The 13,451-nt window shown below is 38.5% G+C and overlaps 1 protein-coding gene across 1 annotated transcript; it reads left to right on the plus strand.

The window, feature by feature from the left end:
• Positions 1–684: 684 nt before the first annotated feature.
• LOC121519207 (T-box transcription factor TBX2b-like) lies at positions 685–10,727 on the plus strand. Its single transcript, XM_041802045.1, has 7 exons — positions 685–1,043; positions 1,316–1,583; positions 1,878–2,024; positions 2,246–2,322; positions 2,408–2,571; positions 6,355–6,902; positions 10,311–10,727. Exons 1-7 carry the CDS (start codon positions 685–687, stop codon positions 10,725–10,727), a joined length of 1,980 nt encoding a protein of 659 aa, XP_041657979.1.
• Positions 10,728–13,451: the final 2,724 nt, after the last annotated feature.

The following is a 13,451-nucleotide window of genomic DNA, read 5'->3' on the forward strand; positions in this document are numbered from 1 at the left end:
CGATTTGTAGTCCCACCCCTAAGAGGGCACTTCGTCAGATTTATCTACCATACCATCTGCCTTTTATTTTTTAACATGGGGGAACGGTCGGGGTACTTCTCATTTTCTGTAACTTTTACTTAGTACTGGGACCATAAAAACTAGTTTAGTAAGTCTACGCGTATTTATAAAGTGTCGTTTCTCGATTCGAAAATTATTTTCACATTTTAGATTTTTTTTCGTTGTTTTTGTGACCAATAATAACCTTGTTATGTGGTAGCCTACTTCTGCCTTTGGTTATTTATACTTGCCATGTACTCTGGGAGGTTGAATCCGCTCCCAGCGCCTTGTAATTGGTCCGGACAGTGAATGTCTGTAAGACAATTGAGCTCATTAGTGTATTATGTTCGTGTGTGGGCAGACGTGTGACTGTGTGTAAACATCACTTTACTTCCCGCTGTCCTCACTCATCCGTGCCACTGCTGCTTTCGTCAAGCTTTACGCACGGACCTGCATGCGCTCTCTTTTCCACCCTTGCACTTGCATCAGTATCTGGAGACATTTTTTGGGAAGTTTTCTCTTCTTCTGTTTTTTGCTTCTCTTCAAATTGTCTGAGGGAGTTAAGAATTCGGATGTAACCCCTCTCGCGCCTGCAGCAGTAAGTGCGAGTCTTTCTACCATCGACCTGTCAGTTCGGGTGCCCCGATGAGAGATCCAGTTGACACAGCGGCTGCCATGGCTCATCATCCTTTCCAAGCTCACAGACCGGGTGCTGTGCCTCTGTCAGCCTTCTATACCACCACACAGCAGTCGCTTTTCCCCGCCATGACGTACCCAGATGTCGCCTCCATGTCCGAGCCTCTCCCGGAGCAGGCTCCGTCTGACGCGGGGCTGCACGCGGCTCTGGGACGCCCACGTCAGCCGTCAGTCCACCCGCAGTCCTTTAAGAGTCTGCAGCCAGAGGAAGGACAGGATGACGACCCTAAAGTCACGCTGGACTCACAGAATTTATGGAATGAATTTCACAAAAGGGGAACTGAGATGGTGATTACAAAATCAGGAAGGTGCGTAAACTAACATGCATCTAACAAATTATTAAGTTAGAATGTTCTAGAATTGCATTTTAAGTAAGTAAAATCAGGTTGATTTTATTCAGAAGATGCTCTCAGACTCTGATGGTCCCTTAACATTTTTTTAATTCTACTGTAGAGTTAAAAAAGTTGACCCTTTTATTGGACAGCTTTATCACCCAATCTTTTCACAATAAAAAACATCCTCCTTACCAAAGTGATAAAAAATTTCTGTCATTTCAAATATGTATTTTTTTCTGTTTCAGGAGGATGTTCCCCCCTTTCAAAGTGCGTGTGGAAGGTCTAAATGAAACCGCGAAGTACATTTTGCTCATGGATATTGTGGCCGTGGATGACTGCCGATACAAGTTCCACAACTCTCGCTGGATGGTGGCTGGAAAAGCTGACCCGGAGATGCCAAAGCGCATGTACATCCATCCTGACAGTCCGTCCAAAGGGGAGCAGTGGATGAGCAAGCCTGTGGCTTTTCATAAACTCAAGCTCACCAACAATATATCAGATAAACATGGATTTGTAAGTACTTTTGACACGGTTTTGAAATGATAAAATCTGTTTTTGTGCAGTTACCTAAAAAGTATTTGAGTTTTGTCATAATGCTATTTGTAAGTACTTAATTCAGTGTTAATTTTAATGTAGGACTTGTTTCTAGGCTAATCTGTTTCCATATATTTGCTGTCCTAAGGTCACAGAGCTTGTCAATATGGCACCACAGCTGCTTTTAGCTATGTGGTATGAACTGTGTCATGTTGATAGGTTATTTCATCAACTGATTACCAGGCCTTTCTTTTTTTTTTTTTTGTTTCACAGACTATTTTGAACTCCATGCATAAATACCAGCCGAGATTTCATATTGTGCGAGCAAACGACATAATGAAGCTTCCTTACAGCACCTTTCGGACTTACGTTTTCTCTGAAACGGAGTTCATAGCTGTCACCGCTTATCAGAATGAAAAGGTAACCCCAGTCCCTACCTGTCCTCTTCCCTTCACAACTGCAGATGTACTACTTCTGTGGTGACTCTTTATGAAAAGATGAAAACAAAGCTGTATTTTTAGATACTAGAATTAAAGCTTATAGGCCTGAAAATATTATCCCATGAGGCACATATGCTGTCCTAGCTCTGTGTATAAAGACTGTATTTTTCCATGTGTAACTTGCTGATATTATTTCATCAGATAACACAGCTTAAAATTGACAACAACCCCTTTGCCAAAGGCTTCAGGGACACTGGGAATGGGAGGCGTGAAAAGAGGTAATTGTTTAGCCGTTAATGTCTGCTATACTTAAAACATAAAGAAATTCTATGATGGGTTTTTAACTTCAATTTTGATCCACAGGAGTAAGCAGTTCAACATTTACCCGCTGCATGACGCCCAGATCAAAGCAGACCATGACGGTGCTGAATCTGATGACTCCCGTGGCCCACCCAGTACCAGAGATCAGTTCCACTCCCCTGGTGAGCTGGTGAGAAGCCCCCTGATATCTACGCCAACACGTCAAGGTGGGTCAGTCTGTTATGCCATTTATCGCACAGCTTTTTTTTTTGCAACTGATTCTATGAGGCTGACTATTCATTATTGTTTTTATACAGCCAATATCTCATCCAACCATTCACCTGTCCTCAAAAGACCGAAGAAACTCTTTACAAAGCCGCCATTTTTGACTTGTTGCTGTAGGACAGGAACAGGTGTCGCTAATGACATTAACAAAGGCTTTATTCTATTTGAGTGTCACCTTAAGCCATTAAAGTGTGACAGTAAGCTTTCACGGACAATAGCAATACCATAAGCTGAGACAGCTAAATGGACTTTAGCCACCAATAATTGTCTTATTTACACCTGGGCTTGTCCTAGTGTGACATTTCAAAATGCCACAGTTGGACACATTACAGTCTTTCGAAGGAGTTAAATAAGGTCCCCTGAACCCAAGAATATGAGTTTATGAAATAGATTATTAATGTATTATTATAGTTGATGCAAAAACTGTAGAAAAATTTAAAACTACCTTTAAAGAAATTTTAACAGGCAACAAAAAGACATAAAATAATGCTGATGATGCTTTATAACCTACAACAGTCAATTAACCTGCCAGAGACATCTGATTATTTCTACTGAATCATCGCCTCTGCAGTATTAATTTTGACAACAAAAACTATGAGAAAATGTTTGATAGCTTTTTTCCATGTAGAAGACAAGATGATGATGAGCTAAGATCAGATCAGGAATGACAAAAACTGATGAAAAGTGTGCTTAGTTGTTATTATGGAGACAAGACTAAAATGTAAGTGCAGGACTGTCAAACTGTAGGGATTTGTGCCCAGTTATTCTGTAGAGCATTTATAAGGTCAGGCACTGATGTTGGACAGGAAGGCCTGGCTCGCAATATCTGTTCCAGTTCATCCCAAAGGTGCTTGTTTGAGTTTAGGTCAGGGCTCTGTGTAGGCCATACAAGTCCTTCCACACCAAACTCCTTGCTTTGTGCAGGGGGGTCTTCCACAAACTGTTGCCACAAAGTTGGAAGCATAGCATTGTCCAAAACGTCAAGCCTGAAAAACAGCCCCATACCATTATCCCTCCTCCACCAAACTTCACAGTTGCCCTTATGCAGGTAACTTTCTGCCGCCATCCACCAATCCCCTACTTGCCCATCTGACTGCAAAACAGAGCAGCATGGTACGTCACACCACAGAACACATTTCTTAGGCCACCAAATGCTTGGCATTGCACTTGGTGATGTGAGGCTTGCATGCAGCTGCTCTGCCCATGGAAGCCCATTCCATGAAGCTCCCAGCACACAGTTTTTGTGCTTACATTAATGCCAGTGGAAGTTCATAACACTTCAGCTGTGGAATTAGCAGAGTGTTGGCGACTTTCATGCACCATGCACCTTAGTAGTTGTTGACCCAGCTCTGCAATTTTGTGCAGCCTTCCTATTTGTGGCTGAGTTGCTGTTGTTCCTAAATGCTTCCACTTTCCAATAATGTCACAGTTGACTGTGGCATATCCAGTGTGATTAAATTTTAAGAGACATCATATTTTAAAAGTGACACCCATCACAGGACCATGCTTGAAGTCACTGAACTCTTCAGAAACAACCCATTTTGTATCACATATGACGCGAATGATGCTTAATTTTATACACCTGTAGCAAGGGGTCTGATTTAAACAGCTGAATTCAGTGACTGTGGCCAAATACTTTTGTCCACATATTGTGGTTTGACTCCTCTCTGTGTGCCAAGGGTAGTATTTGCATCAAACGTAAACCCTGGGTAGCAAGTACCATTTGTAAAATAACATTTATCCAAAGCTGTTGATAAAACTTAACTGGCAAAGTGAACTGGGTTACATACAGTGACGTGACGTTTCCAAGAATGGCTCACAAAAATGACTACAACAAGGGAAAAATAAGTTTTTTTCAAATGCCACATCAAGAAACTTTAACATATATATGAGTTCTGTTAAAATATGTTGATAACAGAGAAGTATTGATGGTGGTGTCTAAAAAGACTGAGATTGTTAAGGAGTATTAAAAAAGATATTGATATCAACAAAATTCAATGACCCTCATTCCAAAAGGTAGGTCAGGGAAGGTCAGAATTTTTATCAGTTTATTGAAATGAATTCAAGTACTGATAGTGCATCAATATGAGTGTTTTTAATTATTTTTACAATTTGACATTCAATTAGTCAAAACAGAAAATATTTCGACTAAAATGACTTTTTATTGAATACAGTTTAAAATTTTCGCCATCCAAATGACTAGAAATTATTTAGGCCAATGTGATTAAAAAAAACAAAGCACATTTTCAAAGACTAAATCTAAGGGCAAAATTCCCACTTAACCCCTAGGAGGCCCACATACTGTACGCTGTAAAATAGCCTTTTATTGCTACACTAAAGATTGATTGCAACTTGTCTACTAGACATCAATAATACTTAAGGATGAGATTTTTTTTGTCAGAAAACACAATCGAAGGGGCGCAGAGGGCCTAGCGGTTAGGACACATTTAGTATACATGAGCAGCCCAGATTCAAGTCTGTGGCCTTTTACCAGCATGTTTCACCCCCAATATGTCATCCTTATTTCTGACTCTATTCACTTTTCTCCTTTTTAGAATGAAAGCATAAAAAGCCCCAAAATGTATCTTCAAAAAGGACAACATTATTTAACTACAGGACAAAATCAACAGATATATTTAATCACTGTTTTTTCCCATTTCAATGTTTTCTGAAAATTCCTTACAGAAGCTTTAAAAAGGGATCCAATTTGTTATGAAAATTTGATGGCCAGTGTTTATACTGTATGTATAGTAAAATTATCCTGTTTTTTCCAAGATAGTTTTCACAAAATCAGCTTTTATTATCTAAGCTAATATCTTAGTCCTTGTCAGCTTGTTGTTTAACCTTGGATCAAAAATAAACTTTAATGAGATGACACCCTTATCTGGAAAGTGGACAAACAGATATCATGAGGTGAGAGAGACACGCAGCAAATGTCTTAGGCTGGAAGTGAACCGGGGACATCATGTTTGAATTCTCTTATCCACTCAAGAAGCAGGGTGCCAGCAGCGTGAACAACAAAAACAAGAGGGGGTGTTGTTCTTCTCTGTGGACCTCTACCTTAATTTTCTGTGTGACTGAATTTTACACTGCACCACAGCTGGCTTTATTGAATCAGCTGATCTTTTTTGACGCCTTCTTCAGCCATTTGAACACACCACAATGAGGTTTTATTTACCTTTGCCTAATAGTTATTTTACTAACCTGACCTTAAACACATCATGATTTAACCTTATGTCGCCTCGTTTAAGTAGATAACTAGCTTTTACCCTGCCGGTTTCAACACGGATTTCAACATCGGATTACTATTTTTAACTGCGAAGATTGGGGATCTTACCACATCTGCTTTGAGTGGATCAGGAGGATGACTGACCTGCAGCAGCAGAACTAGCAGCACACCAGGTGACAGGGAGTTTTTCAGGCTGAGAGTAGAAGGTGCTGTATTGCAGTTTAATTTGATTCACAATGCTGATGTGCTTAATGCTTACTGGCTTGGCCTATATAATTACACTACACTGCATTCACAGTGCTTTTCTCAGCCGCTGACACCAGAGTAGTCATTGGTTTTGGTTAACAGTAACTAGAAGCACAATTACAAATATCTATACTCTGATTATTTATTTCAAATAAAAATCAAGCAATAATGATCAGTTGCCGATCATGTGTGCTATCCTTACTTTAGGCTACAATCACTTATCTTAAACATGCTGATTTTTTTCCCACAGATGACAACAATATTGGAACAGATTCAGATATGGACCATCGAGATGAGGACACTCCTGAGGCCAACTGTTCAAGGACTGAACCTGTGTCTTTTTTGAGTCAGAAAAGTGAGGGGATGCTGAGGAACAAGCCTGCTGTCAGTAAGAGCACCAGCAGTGAGGACGCCATAAAAGAAAGAACACTTTTCAGAACATCAGACGGTCTTTCCTCTAAAGAAACCGAGTCTTCAATAAAGCACACGAGTGAAAACAAAGATGGCTTCCAGCCCATGCTGTCACAGAACCCGTCACCCCTCAGCACCGCACACCGTCAGGCTTTGGATTTCTCCAGTGTGCACAGGCAGCAGTTTCTTAAGCTCAGTGCTCCTTTGTTGCTTCATCCTGGACAGTTATCGCTGAAGCCAGAGGCTTTTCCCACCACAGGGATGGGACATCTGTTTCCTTCTTTGCCTGGAGTGAATAATGCAGACAATGGAGGCCTTTCTTCTCAAAGCATCACCTCTGCATCTCCCTTCATGTTTCACCTGTCGCAGCACATGCTGGCATCTCAGGTACACTGACACAACATGTTAATACGCATAATTCAGTACAAATGCTGAACAGATATCTCAACTCGAGCATGTTAGCTCCTTAGGGTAAGAGCAGAAAAAAAAAATGTTCGCCACAACTCCTCCTGAAAGATGGTAAAGGGTCTTTCCATAAACCATGTCCCAGTTTCATAGATTATATCTCCTTTCTTCATGATTAAAAGGAAAAGATCTGTAGTGATTTCACTGAACTGACCCTTTAAATGTCCTGATAATGTTCACCAGTTTGATTCCAAAGCTGAACACGGCCTTAATGAGCTCTAAGTGTTTCTAATATAATAATATATATTTTTGCTCTTTAAGGCAAGTTCTGGGACTGTAAATGACATCTTTTAATGGCTTAATGAATGACTTTTAAGTTGATAGAGTTGTCTTGGATTGATATGTAACTTCCAGCTCTGTTTTCAGTGGGAAAAGCCAGATTCACTGGAGAGCAAAAAGACAACACTACAAATGCCTAACATTTCTGCTTGGAGAAGATTAAACTGCCTTCCTTGACTTAAACTAAGCAGATATTAATACTAACAGAAAAAAAGGCATACCGTTCGTGCCGTGGTAGGGATCTGGAAGTAGTCTAATGTGACACGGATTGGAAGTTCACTCAGTACAGGTCAGTTAGGTTAACAGTCTAACTGTAAAACTGCAGGGTCAGTTTAGTGCTACAGCACGAGCCTAAAACGGTTTAACAGTTTGTACAGACAACATTTAGTTCAGGGACAGCAGCCTTAGAGCTTAAAGCAGTCAAGACAAGAAGTTCAATATGAGAGGCAGCAAGATGACTCCAATACAAGAATATGCTACAAATAATACATGAAAGATTTAAGAATATTCTAAGCTGAACCTCAAGAAGCAAGCTGTGATAGGGAGGTCCAAATAAAATTGTTCTTACATACAGGGGGGGCTGTACGTGTATGTAAGACCTTTTTAATACCCAACCAAAGAAAACTAAAGTCAATTTTGCACCATGGAGCACTGGTGCTTTTTGATCTTCCCTGCTAATTATTTCTTTAAACTTGCATTTTGGCATCGTTTCTTTCTTCCTGTCATGGTTTTTTTGTTCATAATGTGCTACTGTAAATGTCATGAACTGTTACATGGACAAGCAAAACCCATATACTAACTAGACAGTAGGGATAAAGTTTTCAGACATCTAGCAATCAAAAATGCCATCTAAAATCTAAGACATCTAATGAATAAGACTTTTATAAGTCACTTGAAGACCTTAAAAAAAAATTTAAATTTAAGCCTTATTAAGGCATTTTAAGGATCCGCACACACCCTAAATAAGAGATTGCAAACAAGTTAAACTGTTTCTTTTTATAATGTAAATGGGTCTTGAAAAGTAGTATAGCAATGAAAAATGTCCCAGCTTAGCCAGTGTATTTGTTCAATTTCTAAAAGGGGCACACTGATACCACATTTTCCAAAACAAATACAAGTTTATTGAGTACAAATGTTAGTACTGAATAGTTCATTTTATTTTCATCTGATGCTCTTCATCTGTCCAAATTACAATTCATTAGTACATAGTTCTTATTCTCCTTTACTTTTTTGTCCTCATTTATGTTAAATATCAACAAACTGACATGGCTCCAACTTTGACTACATCCTCTTAATAATGATAGGCTGATGACATGCTTTAAAGTATTCTGATTACAGTATCTGCAATATTTTATGAGAATGAGGATGAGTACTTAGGCTTGGTATCAGCACACATAACCGCTACTGGTATTGGTCTGTGTGCATCCCTAATTGTAAGAACAAATGAACTTCTTTTGCAGAACGTTCACACGACTAGTTCAAATGAAATTATTTCAATATATAAAAAGCAAAGATTGAGGCCTGCGTTGCTTGTTGTAAGCAATATATCTGCCAAGTGGGCAAGCAGATTCAAGCCAAGATCAGACATGACTTTTGTCTTTCATGATGGTCACCATGTCAAATAAGGCGATCAGAGATGTATAAATTCATGCCATGACCTAGTGGCATGACTGACTACACAGACGTACACAAGCAGTCATCGTGATTGGAAAGAAGACTAAAAAAAATACTCAGCCTTTCTATTTACCATTCCATAGTGTTTTTATGTTTGTCCAAGTGTTTTGATGCTTGCTTGATGCTTAAGCTAACAGCAGGGGCTGAAATGTGTTGCAAGAACTCAACAATCTTTTCCACTGTCTCATAGTTCCATCTCACAGCACCAACTTGACCTTCTTTTGTTTTTGCCATTCGGTTTGTTTACATTTGTCACTGCAGCACATGCAGGGTGCTCTGCCTCTCAGTGGTTACATCATTCACGTTGTGGAACAAATCAAAGTGGAAAGGACAAAAATGGAACATGTAATTTAGTATGATACAATACATGGGATAAAATGACACATTTTAAAGGTCAATGGGTCCCAAAACTACTCCTGCTGGGTTGGGCTATAATCATGATGAAAAAACATGTAGTCAGACTCAGGCTTTGCTCACAAAGTGTCTTAAAATGAGATTTACCGATATAGATGTAGTATTCCAAGTCACCAAGTAAACTTTGTGTGCTCCATTGGCCGGCATTCAAAGTTAGAGGTTGACCAATCAGACCGACTATCGAGGACGATATTCTGCATTAGGCTAATCAACTGTATCAATCACTGGTAAATTAATTAATTAAAAAGACTACTACATTGGCTCTGCTGTGAGTTGTGTCTTACCCTTTGGCTCTGGTTTCACTCTCCGCAGACTCCTTGATGTCCCATCCATATCTGACTGAATAGGGTAGTAGTAGTTAATAGTAGTTTAATATCAATCATAATAATCTGTACTTGTTGAAGTAGTCTAGTGCGTCTTAGTGACAGATTTAAATCCTGTCACGTTATAGATGTAACTTTGAAAAACCTGAAACTTACTAACAGCTCATTCTTACTACATGTCTGTGCCAAATATCAGTTATTATCCTTAACTGCGCTCGTGAACTACAGATAATCAGTGACACACTGGCCCTGAAAAATCAGTATCAGTCCACTCCTGTTTTGATTTACTTGAGGCGAATCAGGTTTCATTTTTTTGAGTTTCAGATCTTTGAACAAGATGTTTTTCTGAGTATAATGGCTTAAAATCAGTGTTATTACATTTTTGACTAGAAATTTGATGATACATTAAATTAGATGAATAAAATTTCAGTGAATGAATCAGTTTAAATATGAACACTAGCACGTTGTTCCAGCTTAGTTTTATTTATTTATCCTTATGTGTAATGCCAATTTCAACACTTTGTCAGATGAGACAAAACATCATATTTGTATTGCAAAAGTCTTTACTGAAAATACAGCTGATTAAAACAATCCACTGGTGCAGCACAAGGAAAATTACTCCTTTGATTTCTTCCTACAGGGAATCCCGCTGTCACCCTTCGGAGGTTTGCTCTCCTATCCGTACCGCTACATGGCAGCACCCACTTCTGTCGCTCCCGCTCTCCCCACCTGCTTTCCGACCTCCACGCTGACCAGAAACCACTGTTTCCGCAGCCACCAGCCCTGGTTACGATTCAGCCCTTACCCGATCCCCACCTCCATCACCTCATGCCAAAACCTGTTTACAACTGGGTCGCCTGTGAGTTCAAACTCCCAGTCTGAGCTGTCACAATATGGAAGCAGGGAGTCCAGTCCAGAGTCTGACAACCACAGTTACAGAGCTAAGGCCAAGCTGAAGACGGCCCCGATTAAAGCAATTATTAAAGAGTCGGTTAAGGAACTGCAGAACCTACAGGATCAGCCTAGAGAACTTGGTAAACCACTTCCTTCACAATAGGCTCTCCTGTATGTTCTTTAAATTACACTCACTGGATGACACAAGCAAGATGAAGCTGCACATAAGTACATATGATGTGTGAAGAGGCACTCAGCTCACAAGAAGAGACACAATATTGGGCTCACAAGACAAGATTTTACACCCTTTTTAAGAAACTTTGACAATCATAAATAACTGGGAAAATAGTAGCCTGTTTGACTGGAAGTCGCATAATGTGAACCAATGCTGATCCATTTTGAAATATCTTAACTAGTAATGAATGCCACAGCTCAGATATTGTTCATGCATTGTATAGCCATAAATAGGATGTGCATTTTAACAACACCTCAAACAAAATCAGGGGCCTGTATTTTTGAGGGAGGCATGTTGAAATAATGGATTTAAATGGATCTGAAGTAGTACTCTTATATCACATTTATAAAAATCACATCTCTAACCAAATTTATCTGACTTTAAACTATGACATCAAGGATCTTTTGATTGCAAACACAAAATCAGTGCTTAATTGAAGTTCTTGAATTTTAACATGACATACTAGATAGACTGTTTCACATAACCATGGCGTGGGATAAATGTATTTACATCCATCTAGGACAGTGGTTTCCAACCGAGGGTGACACAGGACCTCGTCTACTCTGACGTTGTCAAAATAAAATGTGCATACACTTTAAAATAAATAAACTTTAAAACGGCATATTAGGGCAGATGAAAAAATTAAGAGAATCCGTTCATTTTTGACAAAATTTTTTTTTTAAATTGTGTGTGTGTGTGTGTGTGTGTGTGTGTGTCAGAATTTCAGAGTTTAAAAAGTTGGAATTTACAAAAATAAAATTATATTTATAAAAGTATTTCATTTTGACATTAGAAGCTAGAAAATTTCAAGTTTTTAAAACTAAATTTACAACATTGTAATTTTAAAAATCTACAAGAAACCAAACTGAAAACAGTGGTTGGATTTATGACCTTTCCACTTTATATCTGGAAAAAAAATCAAAGTTTAAGTGCATTCACATTTACAATTTTTAAAGTAAAATATTTCTAGTTTTTCTTATCAGTGTATGACTTTTTTAACTTTAGAACAGACCTCTGTAATAATGGATAGTTTATACACATCTTTTGTCAAGAACAAGTATATGCACTGTAGGCCTATTATGTTGGAATTTTATCAATGAAAACAATTAAAATTGATGTTTAATTTTTCCAAGTGGGTCCTCGGGGGCCTTGGGGGGGGGGGGGGGGGGGGGTAAAAGGTTGGGAACCACTGATCTAGGAAACAGCTTGCTGTTTGAGAAGGAAAGAACTTTGAAAATAATATTTGAGTACGATTGAATGCAGCCTCTGAGAGTAAACTTCATAACAATAGCTCCACAGGCAGCTGTTGTCAGGAGGAGAGCAAAAGCATCTGTTCCACTAAGAAATACTCTCAGTGCGGTTCTTTGCTCTTCTTTTGCTAAAGGAATATTGGCCAGTTCCGTTACATCTTCTGCTATACTTACATCTGAGCTAATCCTTTCACAGGTTGACATAGTTTACAGACTTGCAGTGAAACAATACCACAACTGTAGCACAGCTGTAGCTCGTTCTGCCTGAAAATAGACTTGGAATCTGGACAGTCCATTAGGTTAGCGAGGTTACTTGAAGTTACTATTTAAAAAAAAAAAATAAACTGGTTTTCTTTAAGGACAATAAGCCATCTGAACTCAAAAGCCTGATTGGATTTCTTTAAACAGATGTTTTTTGCTATGAATACCAAACAGATTTTCTATGACTTTGAATTTTGTTCCTACTATTTTAGTTACTTACAAAAATACGAATGAAAGTGTATTGAAACTTCCTGTTCTCTATGAAACTAGCCAAAGAGAAAGAAGAAGGTTGTGCACCTGTAGTTTAGTTTCACTTTCTGTTGATGTACCAAAGCTGCACCATGGACCTAAAGAGGAAACTCAGGATTCTTTTATTAAGAGCACTTTTATATGTAACCTGGCAAGCTGTCTGCCACATTATTCAGGTAAATTGTTTGTGTGTGTTGATTTTATTTTAGTCCATTGTAGATTGAATATGTTCACATTTTAAGGGGTTGACTTAAATCTGTTTGAAAAAAAATGGATGTAAACCAGAAAAAGAGAACCCATGACGAGGATGTTAAAGTCTCTGCATCAGTAACCTGTCTAAGGACACATTTTGAGATTCCTTTACTGGTTTTATCTTGTCCAGATTTATTTGTTTACATATTTATTTTTCATCATATTCAATATCTTAGTCTGTTTTATTGAGTTATATAAAATCATAATTAGGGCTGTCAGCAGTAATGCATTAATTATGATTAATTTTGATCCATAATCACTACATTTTTTATTATTGTGGTTACTTGGATGCTTTATTGTCCCCTTTTGCAGACTTTGGTTAAGCCACTGCAGCATCTTCCTGCAGCCACAGTGATATAAACTAAGTCCACCACTGCTCCTTAATGTCTCATTTTACTTTAAAACTCACAGACAGCTCAGTGGAGAGGTCAAATGTCATCAGCACATTGTGATATCAAACATTTTTTTTTTACTTTTTCCTTGTGTCCTTTACAATCCATAACAATATCTTTTTGATGAGGTTTAGTCCATATTATGATCTTTGATCTACCTGAAAAATTCATCGTGTGACAGCCCTAATCTTAATGTATCTTACTTTCAGGTTCATAGTTTAGTGTTTTATTATCTTGTTTTAGCACAT

The sequence above is a fragment of the Cheilinus undulatus genome, linkage group 12 (assembly GCF_018320785.1).
Source record: "Cheilinus undulatus linkage group 12, ASM1832078v1, whole genome shotgun sequence".
Classification (NCBI taxonomy): domain Eukaryota; kingdom Metazoa; phylum Chordata; class Actinopteri; order Labriformes; family Labridae; genus Cheilinus; species Cheilinus undulatus.

Excerpts from the sequence above, each read along its gene's own strand:
- LOC121519207 (XM_041802045.1), top strand. The coding sequence starts at position 685 with ATGAGAGATCCAGTTGACACAGCGGCTGCCATGGCTCATCATCCTTTC. Across the intron at positions 2,025-2,245 it reads CCGCTTATCAGAATGAAAAG|ATAACACAGCTTAAAATTGA; the intron begins GTAACCCCAGTC and ends TTATTTCATCAG. Across the intron at positions 2,572-6,354 it reads ATCTACGCCAACACGTCAAG|ATGACAACAATATTGGAACA; the intron begins GTGGGTCAGTCT and ends TTTTTCCCACAG.